The sequence below is a fragment of the Gossypium arboreum genome, chromosome 3 (assembly GCF_025698485.1).
Source record: "Gossypium arboreum isolate Shixiya-1 chromosome 3, ASM2569848v2, whole genome shotgun sequence".
Classification (NCBI taxonomy): domain Eukaryota; kingdom Viridiplantae; phylum Streptophyta; class Magnoliopsida; order Malvales; family Malvaceae; genus Gossypium; species Gossypium arboreum.
The window spans coordinates 213,488-235,586 of record NC_069072.1 but is presented as its reverse complement, the minus strand read 5'-3'; the positions used below and the strand labels follow the sequence as shown (position 1 = coordinate 235,586).

General features: G+C 31.9%; 3 protein-coding genes across 6 annotated transcripts; 2 read left to right on the top strand and 1 right to left on the bottom strand.

Moving 5' to 3' along the window:
- The first annotated feature begins 1,553 nt into the window (after positions 1 to 1,553).
- LOC108475194 (uncharacterized) lies at positions 1,554 to 3,221 on the top strand. The gene has a single exon (XM_017777179.1). It carries the CDS (start codon positions 1,554 to 1,556, stop codon positions 3,219 to 3,221), a length of 1,668 nt encoding a protein of 555 aa, XP_017632668.1.
- A 9,447-nt stretch (positions 3,222 to 12,668) lies between these two features.
- On the top strand, positions 12,669 to 15,260 carry LOC108475465 (glyoxylase I 4-like). 3 transcript variants are annotated; one of them, XM_017777431.2, is made up of 5 exons: positions 12,858 to 12,977; positions 13,327 to 13,503; positions 13,814 to 14,130; positions 14,757 to 14,813; positions 14,974 to 15,260. In XM_017777431.2, exons 2-5 carry the CDS (start codon positions 13,385 to 13,387, stop codon positions 15,060 to 15,062), a joined length of 582 nt encoding a protein of 193 aa, XP_017632920.2. In that variant the 5' UTR covers positions 12,858 to 12,977; positions 13,327 to 13,384; the 3' UTR covers positions 15,063 to 15,260. The 3 variants fall into 3 exon arrangements, with proteins under 3 accessions (XP_052881288.1, XP_017632922.1, XP_017632920.2); XM_053025328.1 differs by lacking the exon at positions 13,327 to 13,503 and having other exon boundaries at positions 12,669 to 12,977; XM_017777433.2 differs by lacking the exons at positions 13,327 to 13,503; positions 14,757 to 14,813 and having other exon boundaries at positions 12,677 to 12,977.
- LOC108474494 (ion channel DMI1) lies at positions 15,002 to 21,679 on the bottom strand. Of its 2 annotated transcripts, XM_017776434.2 has the most exons (12): positions 20,716 to 21,679; positions 20,508 to 20,576; positions 19,515 to 20,141; positions 19,208 to 19,390; positions 18,945 to 19,004; positions 18,659 to 18,862; positions 17,713 to 17,961; positions 17,505 to 17,603; positions 17,135 to 17,329; positions 16,885 to 16,977; positions 16,339 to 16,605; positions 15,002 to 16,249 (listed from the first exon to the last, which is right to left on the bottom strand). In XM_017776434.2, exons 1-12 carry the CDS (start codon positions 21,307 to 21,309, stop codon positions 16,031 to 16,033), a joined length of 2,859 nt encoding a protein of 952 aa, XP_017631923.1. In that variant the 5' UTR covers positions 21,310 to 21,679; the 3' UTR covers positions 15,002 to 16,030. The 2 variants fall into 2 exon arrangements, 1 of the variants encoding a protein (XP_017631923.1); XR_001869905.2 differs by lacking the exon at positions 15,002 to 16,249 and having other exon boundaries at positions 16,469 to 16,605; positions 16,885 to 16,961; positions 20,716 to 21,673.
- Positions 21,680 to 22,099: the final 420 nt, after the last annotated feature.

The following is a 22,099-nucleotide window of genomic DNA, read 5'->3' as shown; positions in this document are numbered from 1 at the left end:
TTTTGAATTTTATTTTTTTAAAATTTTTATAAAATTTAAATTATTTGTTGATGTGGCATAGAAGACGACAAGTAGTGTCCACATAAGTTGCCACACCAATATTTTTTAAAAAAATTATCACTCTCGTTTAAAAAATAAATTGACTCTTTTTAAAATTTAATGTTCACATTTAACTAAACAAAAAAAATGACAAAATTAACATTAATATCTAAATTTGTTTAAATAAAATTAATTTCTTAAAATTGATTATATTTTATCTATAATTTATTTGGTTTGTGATAAAGACTTGTAGCAAAGATGTTAAACTTAAATTAGTTTCTTTAAATATGATATTCTTTTGCAAGTTTGAATTTATTTAGTTATCCCAACTTTATTGTATATTTATATATCAGATTATTTCAAATTCGTGTAAACCAATTTGCTTGTGAGACAATCTCTATGAAATTGGGTGGCTGGTTAATATTAGAGTCCCGTTTGCTAGGTCGGGACTCGCCTCGCCCTAAAATGGGTTTAAAATTTTGCACAAGCTTGACCCGAATAAAAATATTAAAACTCGAGCCTAACCCGCCCACTCATATTAATTTTATATTATTTTTATATAATTTTAAAATATATATAAACTATCAAAATACTAAAAACATCAAAATAAATATTTCTCAACATATTGAAAATAAATTTTAAAAATATGTATACTTAAATAACACTAAAATAGATGCAACTTAACAAGCAAATGCTTCTAAAATAATAACAAAATTAACAAATGTGTTTAAAATAATAAAAAATTAACAATAAAATAAATTTTATACAATATTCAAACAATAATAACATAATAATAAAATAGTATCAAAATAGGAGAAAATAATAAAGAAATAATATTAAAAAATAAATTTTTATCATGTAGTGAATTCAGATCGAGCCGAGCTGAGCTCGAGCCAAAATACCTTACCCAAAACTCGACTCCCTTTTAAAACGGGTCTAATTTTTTTTCCCAAGTGTATTTTTTGGACCTAATTTTTTTTCCCCAAACACCTCTAGTCAATATCAATCAATATCAAAATATAGTGTATATTTATTATTATTATTATTATTACTACTACTACTTTCTAAGAAAATAGCACGGAATACGCGGCTTTGGCTTCATTCCCCTATTTCATCTTCCTTCAACTTTCAAGGTAAATGCCAAAAGGCCGGAATACACACGGCTTTGGCCTCTTTAGTTACGTCTGTAACGCCATTGAGCTTCTTTGAAACTTCTGGTAGGCAACCTTATACAGGATAGTTGAAAGTAATCTAAAGAATAAACCCCGTTTGGTATAAGTTTAATATTTGTTTATCAAGTGTGTTTTAGGCAAATCTGGTATCTTCTATGTAGGCAACCAGGATATTTCGCAGGTTCACTGTTGATAGCTTTGTTAATTTCTTTTTAAGTCAAAAGTAATTACTTTGTCGGGGATCATAAGAAGTAACAAGCTTTGAGTTTATTTGGGTTTTAGTTGAAACCATGTTTTGTTAAATTAAACAAAGTGGTTGGCAAACATACTGAGTCCGAGATAATGGCGTTGGATTCATATGCTCTGAAAATTTTTGATCTGATACTGTTAGGGGAGGATGTTTGCTTAGCGGTTAATCAGTACAATTCGTTCAAGGTGGAATGTGGCGAGTTGCGGAAGCGAGTGAGTCGACTCTTGGAAATGCTCAACAACCTTATTTGTTTCATCACTTCTGGTTCTACTTCTCATTACTTGCGGCCACTTAACTGCATGGTTGCTAAGCTCTTGGATTACTTCATGGCGGCTCAGTATATAGTCCGCAATCAAAAGCATCAAAACTTGTTTTGTAGACTCTTCACTAGCCGTGTTGCAACCGATTTTCAAAAGCTCTTCCACGTTTTAGATGCTTCTATCACCGATATGGAGTGGGTGGTTAGCCTGTATGAGCCCCAAAATAGAGGCAGATCATGCTGGAAAACAGCTAATAGTGTGTCGCCTACTGTTTTGGTCTGGTCTTGCGTTGCCAATATCGAAATGGGGTCTAGTTTAGATGATCGAATCGAGGCTTGTGATCGTCTTGCATCACTCGTTCGACATAAAGACGAGTATAAGTACATCATTGTTGAAGAAGGTGGGGTAGATTCATTAATGAAGCTTTTGAAGGAGAATTGTTCCCTGGTAGCTCATATTGCAGCGGCTAATACACTTTGCCTTTTAGCTAATGAGGACAGTGAAGGAACTATTATGAACGAAATGATTTCCACTTTCATAAAAAGTTTATCGAAAGCATCACCGATATCGAAACAAATGCAAGCTGCCGATTTGGTTGCCAGCATTGCAGAGCGTAACCCGGAATTGAAACAACACAATTTGATTCAAGAGGACATAATATGGCAGCTGGTGGTCTTGCTATCATCTGAACAATCAACGCTCGAGTTGAAGATTAGCTGTTCCAAGGCTTTATGGAAGCTTGCTCAAGGGAGCGTTTCCAATTGTCGGACTTTAACGGAGACGAAAGGAATGCTATACTTAGCCGAGTTAATAGCAAAAAAGCGAGATGATTTACGGTACAATTGCATAATGATCATAAGGGAGATCACAGCTATTGCTGAATCAAATAATGAGTTTCGACATTGGGCCTTTACGAGATCTTCTCAGGCTGCAAAGGCGGTGGTTGACGAGCTATTGGGGGTAATCAAAGAGCTTGACGATACAAAACTAAGAGTTGCTGCAATTAAGTCCATTGGTTCATTGGCAAGGTCTTTCTCAGCCAAACAGAGTCGAGTGATCGGTCCATTGGTGGCTCAGCTGGGGAATACAGATCAAGATGTTGCAATGGAAGCTGCAATTGCATTGAAAAAATTCGTTTCCACCGATAATTACCTTCGTTCGGAGCATTCGAAGTCGATAATAGAATTCCAAGGTGTACCATTGTTGATGAAGTTACTAATTAGTGGGGATAAAGAGACCCATCCACACGTATTAGCATTGATATGCTACCTTGCCCACCATGACAGCAATCGCAATGTTTTGATAAAAGCTGGAGCTTTGACTGCTCTTCAGACAATAGCTCCCAGAGTCAATACAGAATATAAAGAGCTAGAAACATTCGTCCTTCGCACAATATCCAAACTCCAATCCTATCTACTTTGGAGCAACAACAAACAGAGACTTCAACAGGCATCATACAGTTTATTACAGAACAGAGCACAGCATTTGTTGACACAATAGGAGGTCGATTAAAGCTGCTGTACAAAGGGCTTACCGTTTATCTACCAAGGCTAGTAAAATAAAAAATCCTAAAAAGAGAATTTTAGGGGAAATACATTCATTAAAGACGACGAGGATTCAGCAACTTTTGAATGCTAAATGCATGGAACTAGCTTTGATTTCGGTGTATTACCTAAAGAAAAGACTTGAGATTAAGGAACCTGAACAAAAGCTTAGGTTGGTGGTGAGAAAATTCGTTATGCAAATTCTTTTTACATAAAATAAATTATTAGAAATTTTAAATTTACATCAAATTTGACATGCATGATTTACATGAATAGACCATGAAATATAATGATTGAATTATTAAAATATTAATTATATAAATAGTTATGAAAATATGTAGAACTATTTAAATTTTTTATACTGTATAAATGAATCTCTTCCATAATTATATATTGAATAAATTAAATTAACCCCAACAATTTTAAATGTTTCCTTTATTATAAACTTCTATATTATGCAAATTTTTTAGGATATGTATTTATATAAATATAATATTTATATATTGAATAAATTAAATTAACCCCAACAAATTTGAAATATTTCCTTTATTATAAACTTGTATATTAAACATAAAGGTTAATTTAACCATTAATATTTATATATTTTATTAATTTAATTTTTAAAGTAAAATTTGGCTTTAAATATTTAAAAAATAATAAATTTGGCTATCAATCTTCCAAAAATAGTCAAATTGCTATTTTTATAATGGAAATACTAACTAAAACCTTAAAATTTAAACATGATAGCCTACATGGCAATTCAAATGTACTTCATATTTTTATAAACTTTTATATATTTTTTAAATTTTAATTTTTCAAAATTTTTTATAAAATTTAAATTATTTGTTGACGTGACATAGAAGACAAGTAGTGTCCACATAAGTTGCCACATCAATATTTTTAAAAAATTAACATGCTCGTTTAAAAAAATAAATTGACTCTTTTTTAAAATTTAATGGTCAAATTTAACTAAACAAAAAAAATGACCAAATTGACATTGATACCTAAATTTGTTTAAATAAAATTAATTTCTTAAAATATTGATTATATTTTTTCTATAATTTATTTGGTTTGTGATAAAGACTTGTAACAAAGATGTTAAACTTAAATTAGTTTCTTTAAATATGATATTCTTTTGCAAGTTTGAATTTATTTAGTTATCCCAACTTTATTGTATATTTATATATTAGATAATTTCAAATTCGTATAAACCGATGTTGGTTGTGAGACAATGTATATGACATTGGGTGGCTGGTTAATATCAATCAACATCAAAATATAGTGTATTATTATTATTACTTTCTAAGAAATTAGCATGGAATAGACGGATTTGGCTTCATCCCCCTATTTCATCTTCCTTCAACTTTCAAGGTAAATGCCAAAAGGCCGGAATACACGGCTTTGACCTCTTTATTTACGCTTGTAACGCCATTGAGCTTCTTTGAAGCTTCTGGTAGGCAACCTTATACAGGATATACAGTTGAAAGTAATCCAAAGAATAAACGGCGCTTGGTATAAGTTTAATATTTGTTTATCAAGTGTCTTAGGTAAATTTCGTATCTTCCATGTAGGCAACCAGGATATTTCGCAGTCACTGTTGATTGCTTTGAACATCCGCACTCTGCAGCCTAATAAAAGGAAAAGCTTTATTGATTTCCTTTTAAGTCAAAAGTAATAACTTGGTCGGGGATCATAAGAAGTAACAAGCTTTGAGTTTATTTGGGTTTTAGATGAAATCATGGTTTGTTAAATTAAACAAAGTGGTTTGCAATTGAAACATACTGAGTCCGAGATAATGGCGTTGGATTCCGATGCTCGGAAAATTTTTTATCTGATACTGTTAGGGGAGGATGTTTGCTTAGCGGTTAACCAGTCCAATTCGTTCAAGGTGGAATGTGGTGAGTTGAGGAAGCGAGTGAGTCGATTCTTGGAAATGCTCAAAAACCTTTTGTGTTTCATCACTTCTGCTTCTACTTCGCTTTACTTGCCGCTCAAGGATTAATTCATGGAGGCTCAGTGTATAGTCCGCTATCAAAAGCATCAAAACTTGTTTTATAGACTCTTCACTGGCCTTATTGCAACCGATTTTCAAAAGCTCTTCCACGTTTTAGATGCTTCTATCACCGATATGGAGTGGGTGTGGTTAGCCTGTATGAGCCCCAAAATAGAGGCAGATCATGCTGGACAACAGCTAATAGAATGTCACCTACTGTTTTGGTCTGGTCTTGCATCGCCAGTGTCGAAAGGGGGTCTAGTTTAGATGATCGAATCAAGGCTTGTGATCGTCTTGCATCACTCGTTCGACATAAAGATGAGTATAAGTACATCATTGTTGAAGAAGGTGGTGTAGATTCATTAATGAAGCTTTTGAAGGAGAATTATTCCCTGGTAGCTCATATTGCAGCGGCTAATACACTTTGCCTTTTAGCTAATGAGGACAGTGAAGGAACTATTATGAAGGAAATGATTTCCACATTCATAAAAAGTTTACCGAAAACATCACCGATATCGAAACAAACGCAAGCTGCCGAGTTGGTTGCCGGCATTGCAGAGCGTAGCCCGGAATGGAAACAACACGATTTGATTCGAGAGAACATAATATGGCAGCTAGTGATCTTGCTGTCATCTGAACAATCAACGCTCGAGTTGAAGATTAGCTGTTCCAACTTCCAAGGCTTTATGGAAGCTTGCCCAAGGGAGCGTTTCCAATTGTCGGACTTTAACGGAGACGAAAGGAATGCTATGCTTAGCCAATTTAGTGGCAAAAGAACAAGGTGAATTATGGTATAATTGCATAATGATCATAAAGGAGATCACATCTATTGCTGAATCAGATGATGGTTTTCGACGTTAGGCCTTCACGAGTTCTTCTCCAGCTGCAAAGGCGGTGGTTGACGAGCTAATGAGGGTAATCAAAGAGCTTGAAGATACAAAACTAAGAGTTCCTGCTATTAAGTCCATTGGTTCATTGGCTAGAATCTTCCGTAAAGGCAATCATCATCGGGTGATTAGTCTATTGGTGTCGCAGCTCGAAAATGGGTGTGGGGAAGTGGTAATGGAAGCTTTGGTTGCTTTAGAGAAGTTTTCCTGTGACGAAAATTATGTATGCAAAGAGCATTCGAACAAGATGATCGAGTTCAACGCTGCACAGATTTTGGTGAAACTGTTGAGTGATGGTGAAAGCGAATTGAAGCTACAAGTGCATGGGTTGGTGCTTATGCGTTGCATTGCTTCGAAAGCTGATTATTGTAAGGCAGTGAAAGAAGGGGAACTTGGCACGTTTGTTTCGCAGAAACCTGAGTTAAAATAATTGGCGACCAAGGCCTTACATTCCCTAATATTGTATTATGAATACTAATGAAGGCACTAGATGGAAAGTTTATCAATCCCATTAGCCAGCAAATTGTGCATACAATATTACATTTTTCACATAATTGATGTATCATATAGCTAAATTTTCTTCTGATAATTACCTTTGATAAAGTTAGTGGGGATGAAGTCAGTAATTAGTGGGGATGAAAAGACCCATCCACACGTATTAGCATTTATATGCTACCTTGCCCAACGTGACACCAATAATAATATTTTGATAAAAGCTGGAGCTCTAACTGCACTTAAGAAAACAGCTTCCAAAGTCATTAGAGAGCTAGAAATATTGGTCCCCACGCCATATCCAAACTCCAATCCAATAAGTCATTTTTAAACTACTAGGGTTCAGCTGATTTCAAGTCTGAATATTTCTATTGTTTAGGTTTGGGTCATTTCAAAGTACCTATTTTAGTTATTTAATTTTGAATCATTTTAAGTTTAAGTTTGACAATAATGATGGTTGTTTATTTCAATATAAGTCATAGAGGGTTTGAGTCAATTTTTTGTTTAAATTACGAAAATAATAAATATGTCCTTATTTTTCGATCAATTTAGATTCGTACGCAAATAGAAATTTTACTAAATCCACCTATCTCTAGAAGTCTTCATGGGTAAGTGACCTACTCAACTTGGTTAATTTAATTCGTTTTGAATTAAATTTATATTTTCAATTGAGTTAAACTAAATTTCAAATTGTTTAACTTTATATTTATATTTTAATTTTTATAATAAAATTAAAATAAAATTTTAATAGTAAAATAAATTATTTAAATAAATAAACTCAAACTTAAACTCAACTTAAGCCCAATTCATCAACTTAACAATCTTACCTACCTTCAACTTCATTCTTTTTCATAGTTCAATGCAGGGGCAAAAAGAAGGGGCAAGCAGGGCTCTAGCCCCCAACTAAATTGAAAAATTACAATTATAAACCTTATATAAATTAATATGAAAAAAAAATATATTTTTTCTAAAATATCATAAAATCTATATTTAGTATGTGAAAAATTTATAATTTAATTTTTACTAAAAAAAAAGTTAAATTCGCCCACGGTTTTATGATACAGTTTACACCAAAGTCAAACATATTGGTGCAAAAAATTCAAATTCCATCATTTTCAGCTCTCCATTACGTGTGAAGTAAATAAAATAAAATCCACAAAAAATCAAAATTAAGTAACAATAAAATATACATATATATATATATATATATATATATATTGTCATCATTATATTTAGTGATTGATCGATTTGATGTGTGTGTACGTCGGCATGCCATGCAATAGTGTTTTAATTTCTAAATCAAATATTTGTTCATAACCACTAAGTTACCTGTTACCTACCTTGACTCAATTACATATTTTACTTTAAATTAATTTTGGTTATGGTTGACGTCAGCTTTATATATTTAAGAAATTTAATGAATTGCATATTTATTAATTATGGTCGGTGATTCAACTCCAAGAGATGATTTAATAATCGATGTGGTAGATTAGTACACATCGATGAATAGAATAATACATCGTAGAATCAAATCGATTTGATAGTTAATGTCAAAATTAAAGAAAAAATAATTTAATTTGTAAATTTGTAAAGTTTAAAATTATTTTATAAAAAAATGAATTATAAAAAAAACAATTAGAAGTTTTAATTGATGTAGGTAGTGTAAATAAAGAAAGCTATATAGCAGCAATTTTAATAGTTTAATGACTTAAACAAAAATTTTAAATTGTTTAATGATTATTTTGTAACTTATTGAGTGACCAAAATGTAAATTTACTAATCGTTTATTGACATTAGATGTAATTTACCCTAAATATAATTACAATTAGGCATATAAATAATGCGATTCAAATAACTATAACCAAAGTAATTTATCACAAAGTTATTATAAATATAAATAATACATGTTCAAATATCTATAGACAAAATCAAACATCACAAAGCAAAATGAAGTGTTATTCGATATATCTTCAAAACCATACCAAAACAAACATGAAAGTTAGATAAAAGTATAATGGAGGTTATTGTATTAGAAGTTGAATTACAATTTACTCCATTTATTAAAAAAAGTAATTTAATCTCTATGTTAGATCAAAGAGTAAACGGATTTTTCTATTAAAATTTTCGTTCAAATCTTTTGTTAAAAATTGGTACTATTTGGTTATTTTGTCACTACACTAATATTTTACAAAAATAATCAATTTATTTTTTATCTAAAATACTAAGACAAAAATTTTCATAATATTTTTATCTAAAATTCTAAATAAAACACAAATAATGAAACTTAAATCAAAATAATTTTTTTTAAATTTATCCGAATCTAAAACATCAAAATCCAAAAGTTTGACCTTGTCTACCCACTAATTAATATATTGGTATACGTTGAGAAAATTTACAAAATCTGAAATCCAATAATCCATGGCCAAAATTGAGAAACGTCCCACTACATGCCTCCTATCTTTTCCATTTTGCGAAATGCCAACCATGTAACAACACTTGGATCAAATCTTTTTGTGTATATTGTCGGGCATGGCAATTATTTAAATGCATTAAATATCTTTACATTATAATTTTTACTTTAAATTCGTCCTTAAATTTTAAAATACTCTAATTACATCTTTAAATTATTGATATTATATCAATTAAGTTATTTGTTATTAAAATTATTAATTTAATTATTAAATGACATGTTAGATCTTCTACAACATAATTTAAAATGAAATAAGAAAAAAAATTAATATTGTTAAAATGGAAGTTGTAAAAATATTAATTTTGAGATTTTCAAATCTTTTATGAATGTTTTATTGTTTTCAAGATACTTTATTTATGTCGCAACATATTATTTTTAAAAAAATCATTTTAAATTTAGGTACGTAAGAATTAGTGTGTCATTTAATGATTTTAATAATACAAAGACTCGATCGATATATAATATTGATAGTTTAAAGATGTAATGTTAAAATTTAAAAACTAGTTTAAAATAAAAGTCATAATACGAGGGTGTCTTATATAATTAACTCATTTCCAACCATTTTTACATTTCATATAATCTCAAACTCCAACTGAGACCTAACTGTACTGATAATAATAAATGTTAAAGAGTGGAGTGTAGCTGAATCCGCCACGTTCTATTTTTATATATAACACTACCATTTAATCTCCACTGCGTTCAGTTTCAATTTTATTATTTTTATTAATTTTACAATAATACTATAAATCTTAAATTGTTTTGTGAATGTAACATCTATGGTTTAGAAATTTATTTTTTTTTAAAAAGAGAGAAATTGATTATTTTATTTAATTAAAAATATTTATGAAAAATTACATGTAAAAGTAAAAGTATATAAAAATTAAGTAAGACGTGAATATATAACACACAAAAGGTCAAAAATAATCAGAAGAAAAGGACAGGTATGAGGTACATGGGTCGTGAAGAATGATTTGATTTCGCATAATATATATATATATTATATAGTATCTAAATATGGGTTTAATTATTTGATTCAAGCTATGAAGTCTTCACCAATATCGGTTAATAATAAATAATAAGGTTTTATTCTTTTTCATAAAAGGTAAACTGCATATTTATTTGGCTTGGGAAAATTTAATAATATTTTTCAACTTTAAAAATATATTAATATTCAATCTTTTGTTCATTTGATAAAATGAGTATATCTATTACACATATACGTGTGAAAAGTACTGTAACATATCAATATATTTTCCATGAAATCATAAAAGCGCAGCATTTTGGTCAAAAAAAAAAGAAGAAGAAGGAATAAAAGCATAACATTTAATAAACGTTTGATACATGCATCGCTTTGATGAATGGCAATTTATATTGATGTGTTTTGTTGATATTTAAAGCTAAAATGAATATTGCAGAAATTTAATTTAATTTAATATGTATATATTGCTTGGTATTGCATGTTTTATGTTTTAATATAATATAGTATATTTTGATTCAGAAAAATCTGGGAAATGTGGTTTCATTATGTAGTCGTGGAGGGTTGATTTCATATAATATATATAATATATAGTACCTAAATAAAGGCTTTTATGCTTTTCCGTAGAAGGTAAATTGGATATTTATTTGGTTTCAGATCGAAATTAATAATATCTTTTAAACTTTCAAGAATATTGTCTATAAAAGCATGTGAATTTAAAGCTTGACAACGACAAATATTCAACACCAAGAAATGTCAAACTTCTTTTTCATAAAAAAAAGGTATTTATCAACATACTTCGTGAAGATATGGAATTCTACAAGATTGAGGTGTATCCACATGACACTAATATATATATATATACACGTGAAATTTATTTTATTGTATAATTTGATATATGAATTTTAGTTTGGTATAATTATGTACTTGAGACTTGAATTGTGATTCATATATACATTTAAAGAAATAAATAAATATGTTTATTTTCATATCAAATTAATATAGTAGTTTGTACATGCAATATATCAACATAAAATGGTGTTAATTTGACAATGTCGTTAGTGATTTTAAAAACTAAATCAAATTAAAATTTAGTATATGAAATTACACATTAGACCAAAGTTAATATATAAAGTTTTATCGTTATATTAAATTATAATTTTATTAATTTTGAAAGGAGTAAAGAATAGATTTATCATTTTTGGGCCTAAAGATGGTGGAAGTGAAAAACAAATAGAAATTAGGTATGGTATATGATTGATGGCAAAATTGACCTAGTAAAATTAAGTATTATTATTTAAAGACTAGTAATTATAAGCAGATTAGAAAAGAGAAGATTGTTAACTTATACATAAATATAACCAAATTAAATATGTTGTAAAAGTAGTGAATGGTCAGAGAGATTATTAAAAAAACTTAGAAATCATTTTCACATAAATATGTTGGAAGATATGATGATCAAACTTTAATCTTTGACAGATCATTCCTGAGTTGTACTAGTTTCGTGCAATTTCATGATTGAAAACTTCCATTCCCCAACCCCAACATTTTATTTATTTATTTTAACAAGCAAACCCTAAACAATACAAGTTATTCCACACAACTTACTGTTGATTTTGACAAATTTGTGTATTTATTTTTAATATTTTTGTGTTAAATATGTACAATAGTTTAATTATATTTTATATTATTTGTTAATAGTATATTAGATAAATATTATCGCGTCAGCATGAATTATATATAGATCATCTTCATTCAAAAATAAATTAATGATCAAATTTAATGAAAATATATATATAGAAATTGAGTTTTTGAACAACAGTGTGAAATCAAATCCAAGTGTATGACAGGGAATTTTCTGTTTTTATTTTGGAATGCGAATCATGTGCTTCAATTTATAATGATATCATAGTAGAAAAATAAATATAGGTTTTTTTGTGGATAAGATCAACCCAGAAATCTATTTGTCATACAGTAGGTTGTCTCCTACAAGCTTTTGTTTTTACTATTTCGCTCCATTATTATATAGGTAGGACAGCTTCTCATTTATTTTTATGTTTTTTACTTCATCTAATTTTTAATTCTTTTAATTATACAGTTGGCTTTTCGTTCCTCTAAGAAAGCATGAAAAATAAAATAAAATATTGCTATTAATCCTTCTACTTCATATAAATTGTAGATTTAATATTTTTAATTTATATATTTTAAAATTTGGAATTTTAATAATGATCTAAATGGTTATTTTCAACATTATATGTAATAAATATATTATCATATGTATAATGTTATATTGACTTGCTATTTTTCATAATACTTAAAAAAGTTTACTTCATTCTAGTTATCGAATTTAACAATTACTGGATTGAAATATTAAATTTTGAAAAATGTGAAGACTAAAAATGATCAAATTAAAGAATAGGGATTAAATTTACAACAAAAGCGTGATACGAGGCTTATAGGAGAACTTGACCTAATGAATTATTCAAAAAGTACAATGACTAAACTTATAACTTACGCAAATGTAAGGACTAATAAGAAATTTTTCAACATAATCATTTCTCTCATATACTCAAAGTCTTAGCAGCCTTTATAAAAAGGGGTCATCATAGAACTCATTTAGCAAAACATACACTGCATGGTTTAATTACAACATTTAATTAGGACAGAAGCTGTTGGAAGAGAAACTTTATTACGAGTATGGGAAATGTGGGAGAGATAGAAGAGATGCAATGGTTATCTTCTCCAGATTCAACAACAGCAACACTGCCATTGTTGTCTTTGAACCATGTTTCTTTTGTCTGCAAATCTGTGAGCAAATCCGTGAGGTTTTACGAGCAAGTTTTGGGATTTGTTCTCATCAAACGCCCTTCTTCTTTCAACTTTGAAGGAGCTTGGTATGCTTAATTACTACACCACTCTCTTTAATTTCTCTCTTTAAAGCTGTTTTTAAATTAATTTTTCTTCGTGAAATGGTTGACTATCTGTTTTGATCTCTGAGTAAATTTGGGGTTTAACTTTTTATACCTATAATATGGTTCTAAGACTGTTGAGGCAAAAATAGAGGAGTGGGTGAGTGATAAATGGATGATTGTGGAGAGAACCAATTAGTTGAGTGATCTGAATTAGTGTTTGCATGAGTAGATTTTTTGGGGGGGATTTTTAACTCTATCCGAGAAGTTTGCGAAGTGTGGGTTCGTTCAATATTGGTATGTCTTTCAACATATCTTATATTCTTCTCGATAGGGTTGTATCTCAATATTGTAAGAGCTCGAGTGCTTGAAGAGGTAACAGGTTCAACAGAATGGGAACATCTTGTCGGATGCTTGAAAAAGTTGACCATGCATGCCTGTATATTCACTCACCAAAGAAATTTCAACAATTGCATTTGGTGGGATTTGAATCCATACCTATGATTTATGGGTAAGAGCCCGAGTGATAGTGTCTTTATTGACTCGTTGAAGCATTTTTTTAGCTATTAGCGAATGATACTTTACAAACTTCTCCTTTTCTCGATGAGTCATCTTAAAGTGAAATTTTTCGGGATGAGTTTTTATTTAAAATACCTCTATTGCGGGATTAAATTCTAATTTTAATCCAATAAAGGAGAACTATTATGCGGTTCTTAAAGCATTGAATCTGCAGCATGTGGAAGGCATTTATTTTCCCAACAAACTCCAACACCGATTGCAATCAAAATGTTTTCTTAAAAAAATGGATATTTGATTTTCAGGTTGTTCAACTACGGGATCGGCATCCATTTGTTAGAATCCGAGAGCGTTCCAACAAAGAAAGAGAAAATAAATCCCAAAGACAACCATATATCGTTTCAATGCTCCGACATGGAGCAGGTGATTCGAAAACTTGAAGCGATGAAGATCGAGTACGTGACGGGAGTGGTTGAAGAAGGTGGGATTCAAGTGGATCAGTTGTTTTTTCACGATCCCGATGGCTACATGATTGAGATTTGCAACTGTCAAAACCTTCCGGTTCTTCCACTTACCTCTTGCACTCTCAAGCTGCCCAGTTCCGCGGTTCCTTCTTTATACGGTAAATGCTTTTGTTATGGTTTAATTCTGGTTTTAGTCCCTTTAATATGCTGATATTTGAAATTTAGTATCTTTTATTTTAAGTTGGATTTTTTAGTAAGTCTAAATTGATAGGCAACGTTAGTTTTGTCATTAAAGTGATGCCATTGATTTGTTATTCGGTCAAATAGTTAGGATGACGTCAAAGTATAATTAATTAGGTTTAATTAATAATAAATTATTTGTTTGTCAAATCAAGGGCGAAACTATAAATTAGTGGGATCAAAATTGAACTGTAAAATTTTGTGGGGTCGAAAAAAATTACCATTTTATTAATTACATTTTACAAAATTTAAGGGCATAAAAGTAATTTTCCCAAACTAAGGAGGGCTATGTCAAAACTTAAGATTGTTTAAAAAATTAAATAGTGTTATCAATTTGGAAGTTGAACATATTTGAGAGGTCTCTATTTTATGAATTTGATCAAATTAGTCTCTTTACTATTAAATGAATTTATATTTCGTCCATGTACTATTTAAAAAGAATTAAATAAGATCAAGTTAGAGTAGTGTTGACATTTAGTCATTTATTTTTTTAAAATGTCCATATGTTATTTAACAAAGTTAATATTTTTAAGATATAATACAGGGACTAAATTGAGCCATTTAATAATAGAGGGACTAATACAACACAAGGACTTTCAAGGTACTTCAACCCAATTTGAATCTCTAATAACATTATATAACTAAAGAATAATAGAGGGACTAAAACAAGAGTTAGACCTTATATTTATACATTAGAATTCTGTGAGTTTTTGATTCATTTAGGGAGAAGCTGATTGTTAACGTTGTAATGAAAACTACAGAGAAACGAAGCAGGGAGACACCTTGCTCTGCGGTGGCGACTGTGATGATGGAAAACTTGCTTTTGGATATGTTGGACATATCCTTTTGATTGTTTCGATTTTGGATTAAAAAAAAATTTGTTTTATACAAATTGTTTGCCAAATCTGTGAAGAAGAAAAAAGAAGAAGGGGGAGGGGATATTTGTAATGCTAGTGAAAGGTGGTTGTTAGTTTATTCAATTCGTGATTTTTGTGCTTGTATTTACATTGAACAGTACTTATAAATGCATGTGAAATCTTGTCCTTTCCCTTGTCATGATGCATACTGGTTCAGTCATTTTCCAACCTCCAGCTGCACGTTTTAAAGGAGTCTTAAAACAAAACGAGTACAACATGACAGATACTAAAGAAAGAATATAAGCTGCAGTGAAGGGCGAAATTAAGTTTTTTTTTTTTATAAGAAATAAAATATATTAAATAGAAATTTTAATATTTTTGAATGTTAAAACTATAATTTTATCATATATTACTTCAAAGTTTTTATAATTTTTGATCCTGAACATAAGTTTGAAACCTCAGAGACTTTGGGAGGGACAGGCAAGGGATTCACCCCTAAAAAGAAAATTTTCTGTTTTAGGCTTTCAAAATTTATAAAATCTTAAAGTTAATATATAGTAAAATTTCAATTTAATCCATTTAAAAACCGTAAAAATAGAAGCTAATATAAAGATAAAATTACATTTTAACTCTCATAAAAATATATAATTTAATCTCAACCCCGCCTAAAAAAATATTTCTAGCTTAGCCCTAAAAACAACCTAGTGCTTCAGGAGAGTACCATCAATGGATTCATTTGCTATCACCTTTTATAAGAAAGAAATCCCCGTTCTTGCAACATAATTGTTGGGTTGAATCCTGACATTAAGGCTTTCTACCTAACTGTGTCATGAAGATATTTTTTGTCGGTAAAATTCTCTAGTTATGGTTGAAAATGCAAGTGAAAATATATATATAGATGGGTTAAGGAGGAAAACAGCTAATAGCACAATGGCGGAGGGAAGTAACCTATCCGTCCTATTCAAGAACCGGATGAGATGACAACGAAAACATCATCGAGAGACCATTTCCTTTGTTCTGATTTTTTTGGAGGGTTGATAATTGCACGTTCGGAGTTTGCAAGGCGGTAGCCAATGACGATTTCTTGTCTTTGCCGACCCCTGATCATTATTTCATAAAAGCATAACTCTTCCTGGTCGAATAAGTAGAATTCTGCTGGTTTGATACACATTTCGTTCCCCTGTGAAAGAACGAGGCAAGAAATTTAGTAAAGGTTTCGTAGCTCTCATTTCGAAAGCAACAACAATAGTTGAGGGGTGTGAGAATTACCTCCTCTGCAAAAAGCTCCTCAAGAACACGATTTATTTGCTTGTCTTCAGCCACCATTGCCAGTGCCATGCTTACAAGCGTATTTGAAAGCACATAGTCACTGATTCTCGAGACTGAAACCAGGTTCCTTGTCCTAGAGTCCAAAATTTCACTAATGATAATTGATTTATCTGAAGCTTGCTGCATTTCACGGATCCAAGAGCTGTGAGTGAATCCAGCAAGCCGTAAAGAAGTTGACTTTGTATCTCTGTAAGGGAGACGTTTCGACTGCAAACCACAAGGAAGCAAAAGTACCAGCCATGGTCAGGACTACTTATTAAAGATAAATAACAAAATCCTTAATTACTACTTTCATAATCTTTAGTTTTTGCTATTTTGATAGTCTGTTCATGTTAGCATTTGAGATCAGTGAAGCTGTTGTATCATCTCTCAGCAAGAAGCTAAAAGATGCCAGTTTATAGAGTAAATTATCGCATAAATCTAGGTCATCACGGATTTTGGTAACCTAGTTTGTTTGCATAATCTGAAAAACAGTATAACACTTGCCTGTATGTCTCGAATAAGGAGAAGGGTGGCAAGAGATCTAGAGTCTGAATGCACTACCGAGTCCTCCAGTGATTCATCTGCAAGAATTAAAATCTGTCCTTTAGAGTTAGTAGTCAGTTGACTTACGATTGGAGTGAGCGACTAAAACAATGGACTTAAGAAACAACAATACTAAATACTGGAGCGAGGTAACATATATTAGAGGTACGTTGGAGTTACGCCAACAAGGATAGAGGATATAATAACTTACAGAATCAAAAGTCTCCAAAGGCAGGCTTTCTAAGTGCCTTCTAATGACGGCATTTCCCTCACGGTGGACGAGTTTTATGTTCTCTAATCCAGAAATATCAAGTCCACCATCAATCAGTTTCCTCTCTCTTTCTTTTTCTGTAACCTCGTTGAACATCCACAGTTCTGAACCCGGGGCGAGAAATGCCTCCAGAACCTAAAAAGTTAAACATGGTTCACATATCAAGCAAGATGAGACTGAATAGGAAGTAGAAACTCCAATCTCTTAATTTTTTTTAATCACATTTTAAGCTCCATTCCTTCTGACGCATAACAAAAAGGGTATTGAAAAGTAACAGTATATGGTTAAGAACAACAAGCAAATGCATTACCATAATCATATCATGAATATCACGCCGCCAGCCACAGAACAGTATCCTCTCGGGATATTTCGGAAGTTCAGGTACTTTTGGGAAGCTAACTCTACGTACCTGCATGCAGCATGTCAAACAAAGGCTTACCATCGGTAAATGCTGCACAGATATGCTTTTTATTAACTAACATTTCGGCATTCAAGAACCCTGCCTAAAGAAAAATTACCTCTGGAAGAGGACCAGGAGAATAAGTGTCATCATCCTCGGCTATAACAAGGACTTCATCCCCTTCTTTTAGTACATAACTATCATCTGGATTTAGGATTATCTTCCCATTATCTGCAGCAACCTTGACTCCACAAGGAATTGCATCAGGAAATGAAATGAGCACATCTTCAAACTGCATACCATCCAATTCAGGCCACCTTTTGATGTAAAACTCATCATTTTCAAACCCCAATATATCCTCCCATATCTGAAAATAGAAAAATAAAAAATCAAACTAAAGGGAAAATAATATCTTTAATTTGATAAAAAAAAAACAAACTAAAGGGAAAAAATGAGGAACATAAATCATAATATTCATGTTATTCAAATGATAATGGGAAATAGAAGACAACCAATAATATAGTTGGACACTTGATCGGAAAAATTTTAGTGATACAAAGAGGAAAATAACATGAAAGATTAGAAGTGGAGAGACTATACAAAATTGTGAATATGCAACTAGCATTTTCATGAAATGTATGAGGACTAAGAAACCATCTTTTCCTCTAATGAAGTAGTTGGCACTTTGAGAAACAATGTAGAAAATGAGAATAGCCTGGTGGTGAATGTTAAGGTGGGATTAGAGGCAAATATGGCATAGCAAAGGACTGACTTAAACAGGTGAGCAAAAGAGATGGGTTCATCCATAAGGAACAAGACTAGCAGTCATGCAACTTGAGTCTAAAGAGTAGAAGAGGACGGGGAAAAGACCAAATATAAAGCAAATTGAGGTGCTGAGAAAAGCAATTAGGCACATCAATTGGAGAATAGTTTGATCATTTAGTCCAACCAAGATGTTTGTAGCCAAACTAAAATGAGCACCTTGTTCACAAATAACTAAATTTGAATAATTTCATTGATATACTTCAAGAAATTTAAAAGTGCAACTTAAGTAAGAGAGTAACCTGTGCAAGGCCAGGTTGCAGGGCACACTGTATCATCAAGCGACCAATCACATCATGTGCAACAACAGTTTCTATGAGATCTCCTCCAACAAGCTTTACCAGGGGCTCATTGTCAAGGTCACTCATTTCAACCACAACATGACCTCTCAAACCCTCCTTTACTCCAGTTAGACTGAGCACAACCCTCAAGGCACGTGCATCACTCTGGTAAAAGAACACATAATCATTGACGTTGTCCAAGAAAAAGAAAGTTGAGAAACATGATTGAAATGGAAGTTTGAGCAACCTGATCTGCATTTTCATCAGTTGCCAAGACAATAATGGCACGTGCTTTCGATACAGAGACCTGTAATTGGAAGAATGTAAATACAGATGCAGTTGCGTAATGAGCAAAAAAAAAAGGGAGAAAATGAAATGATCAGAACATATAAATAAAGGCAACAACCCACTGAATGTTTGTCAGGTTGAATCTGGCAACCCATCTAATATTAAACTGATTTAAAATCACAGCAAGAATAAAAGAAGTAAACTATAAAGATGTCAAATTACCTTCTTTAAATCAGCAAGAATCAGAGGACTTCCACTCCTGCATATGACAGATGTTCCCATAAAATCAAATTCCAGCTTAGCTATTTCCATCTCCATTTCCTCCTTGTCTCTTTCTGCAAGTACTACAACCACTCCACCCCCAACACTTTTGTTCGCTATTGCTAGTTGCTTCAAAAGTGATCCCTAAAAAAAAAAATAGGATTATTTCTTAAACCCAAGGCTTTCTATCTCTTACAAGACCAAAATTAGAGATTCAGTATCACTTAAAGACTGCCTTGGAAAGGATATACAACATGAAGAGAGTTACCAATTTGTCACTCCATCCAAGAATTAGCATATGGTTCTTTTCAATGACTTCACTCTTTCCTTTTCGGAGTGAATCAACCTTTTCTGAGATAGCATCTGAGACGAGCCCTAGCATCATTGCGAATATCAGCATGCCTCCTGAACTTATAGAGACAGACACAATCCTAGGACCAATTCCAATACTATCAGCATGATTGCCAGAATCAGCCACAAATGTCCATGAAAGCCAAAGAGCTTCAGTAAGGCTTCTATCAGTGACAGCATACAAGGCCAACCCACCAAATCCTATAAGAAATATCGTTGCAAAAAGGAGTGCAAGCAGCTTTGCATAAGGATATACAGAGAAACAAACATCCACCATATACGCAATTCGCTTCTTCAAGGGAACCTCCTCCTTGTTAGGCTTTGTTCTTTTGGATATAATCTTTATTTGTGGAAGATAATCAAGACATTTGTACAGCACAAAAGGCATCACGAGGGTGAACATCACGGTATATAAAGCAACAGTTTTACTGTCTGCATTACCAAAAATTTTATATGAACTATCATCTTCAGGCTGCAAAACTTCATTGTTGTAGTTACTAACATCGGTTTCACTACACCATCGACGAAGGTTAATATTCTCTACCTGCAAGCAAATGCCACTAATTACAAACTTACCAATACCAATGTTCAAGTTCCAACAGCTAATGTTACAGAAAATATAGCAGTAAAATTTCTAGGAAACTAAAAATCCATCGCCAGCTCCACGTTCTTTTTCCCCCTCAGTCCAGTTCCTTGCCATTTAAGCAACCAAATAGGAAAAATAACTCTCTCAAAATTTTGGTTTCAAGACAAACTGTTATCCATCTAGTAATTAGAACTGAAAATGGCTATTTCATTTTTCAATCAGCAATTAAAATATACAAAAAGGATGATATTATCTTAATAAGAAACCAAGATGTCTGAATCTATATATATATTTGAATCAGCAATGTTATGTAAATACTCTTACCTCTAGTCTTTCAACTTTATTCCGCAGATGAATTACATAAGTTAAAGGATATATACAACTGAAAATGATCTGCAAAAATAAGAAGAAACCAAAAAAATGTATTAGAAATCAGAACCACGACATGACTAAAATTACTCTATTTTGCTTTATTATTTTAATTAAAGCTTCATTTATAAAAATTTTACTCTGAAAAAAACAATTAACTCACCACTGAAAAGATGAAATAACGCTTCAATTTCATCCGTAGAATCCTCCTCGCACTCCATGAACTCACCGAACTCCTCTCAGTCATCGTCGTAGAAACTTGACTCGCCACGATTTTGACTTCCTCCTTGTTGACAGGAGTGTTACTTTGCTGCTTCTCATCCACCACCTTACTTTCAACCCTATCCACTAATCGTTCCCCACCTCCTCGAATCGGCTGCCTCGACGCCGCTTTAACCGTCACCACCCGATTCCTCGCCGCATGAGGCCCAAGAAATGAAGGATACATCCAATCCCTATCTGATAAACTATTCACAACATCAATGTTATTAAGATTACTGGCAGTAACATCTCCTACGCTACTCGGCTTATCAGCATCGGTATCAAACGAGGCACGTCGATTTGACGACGGTGGAAGACTGGTGACGCGACGAACGGCGGGGAAAAGAGGACCCGGAAAGTGTGGTGTGTGCCGCGGATCATCCGGTTCTATAGCTTTGAACTTCTTCAGTACCGGTGGCCTCTCTGCTTTTTGTGAGCTAGGGTTTCGTGGTGATTGAGTTGAAGCTGATTCTCCAGACCCACCGTTGCTTCTCATTTTTTTTTTCAAAAAATTGGATCAAATTAGCTCTTAATAAAAGGACACTAAATCAATTGAAATTGCCGAAACCATTCGAAGAGATCTTAAAAGCAAAAAAAGAAAAAAGAAGAAGAGATTTAGCTAAAAAGAAGAAAAGATTCGAGATTCAGTGGGGAGCTTGTGCTTCTGCTTGTATTTTTTCGATCTGTTATTCTTTTTTGAATTTTTTCTTAATTATAATTATTAAAGAATGATACTGTATGATTGGAAGGGTCGTTGAAAAGTAGGGAAGAGAGGGTCGAAGATGTGCTGACGTGGACGGTTGATACGTGTGTAGATGCGTTTTCAAGACAAGCTTCAGTTAATTTAGTTTAGATTTTTTTCAGACATGTTTGAAGGAACTTGTTTGGAAGTTTAAACTGAAAAATTAATTTTTGAGACGCGGTAGATTCTTTGTCAAAAAGTAGAAAGTGTTAAATGTACATTCCAAGAAACAAATCGGTCTGGCCGTAAATTCTGGAATCTACTTGCTGGATTTGCCATGAAATCACTGTCATTTTTTTTTCAAGTTCGTTTTACTTTGACTCTTTTTTTCAACGTGATAGCATTAATTACGAAAATTTTATAACATAATAAAAAAAAAAATTGAAAATTTCAAATCCAAAGTGCGGGATACGGTGTCAATTTATTTTTTCGAATTTTCTTCCGACAAGGACATGCTATCAAACATGAGGATCTAACGGTTTTGAATGTCTGTGACAATCAAAGTACCAATGGAAGCTGAAACCATTTATAGGTACGAAGGTAT

Coding starts and splice junctions, on each gene's coding strand:
- LOC108475465 (XM_053025328.1), top strand. CDS start 12,781: ATGGGAAATGTGGGAGAGATAGAAGAGATGCAATGGTTATCTTCTCCA. Junction 12,978..13,813: donor TTCAACTTTGAAGGAGCTTG/GTATGCTTAATT, acceptor TTTGATTTTCAG/GTTGTTCAACTACGGGATCG. Junction 14,131..14,756: donor CGCGGTTCCTTCTTTATACG/GTAAATGCTTTT, acceptor GATATAATACAG/GGACTAAATTGAGCCATTTA.
- LOC108474494 (XM_017776434.2), bottom strand. CDS start 21,309: ATGAGAAGCAACGGTGGGTCTGGAGAATCAGCTTCAACTCAATCACCA. Junction 16,978..17,134: donor CTTTGGAGACTTTTGATTCT/GTAAGTTATTAT, acceptor TCTAAAGGACAG/ATTTTAATTCTTGCAGATGA. Junction 16,250..16,338: donor AGGAGCTTTTTGCAGAGGAG/GTAATTCTCACA, acceptor GTTCTTTCACAG/GGGAACGAAATGTGTATCAA.
- LOC108475194 (XM_017777179.1), top strand. CDS start 1,554: ATGGCGTTGGATTCATATGCTCTGAAAATTTTTGATCTGATACTGTTA.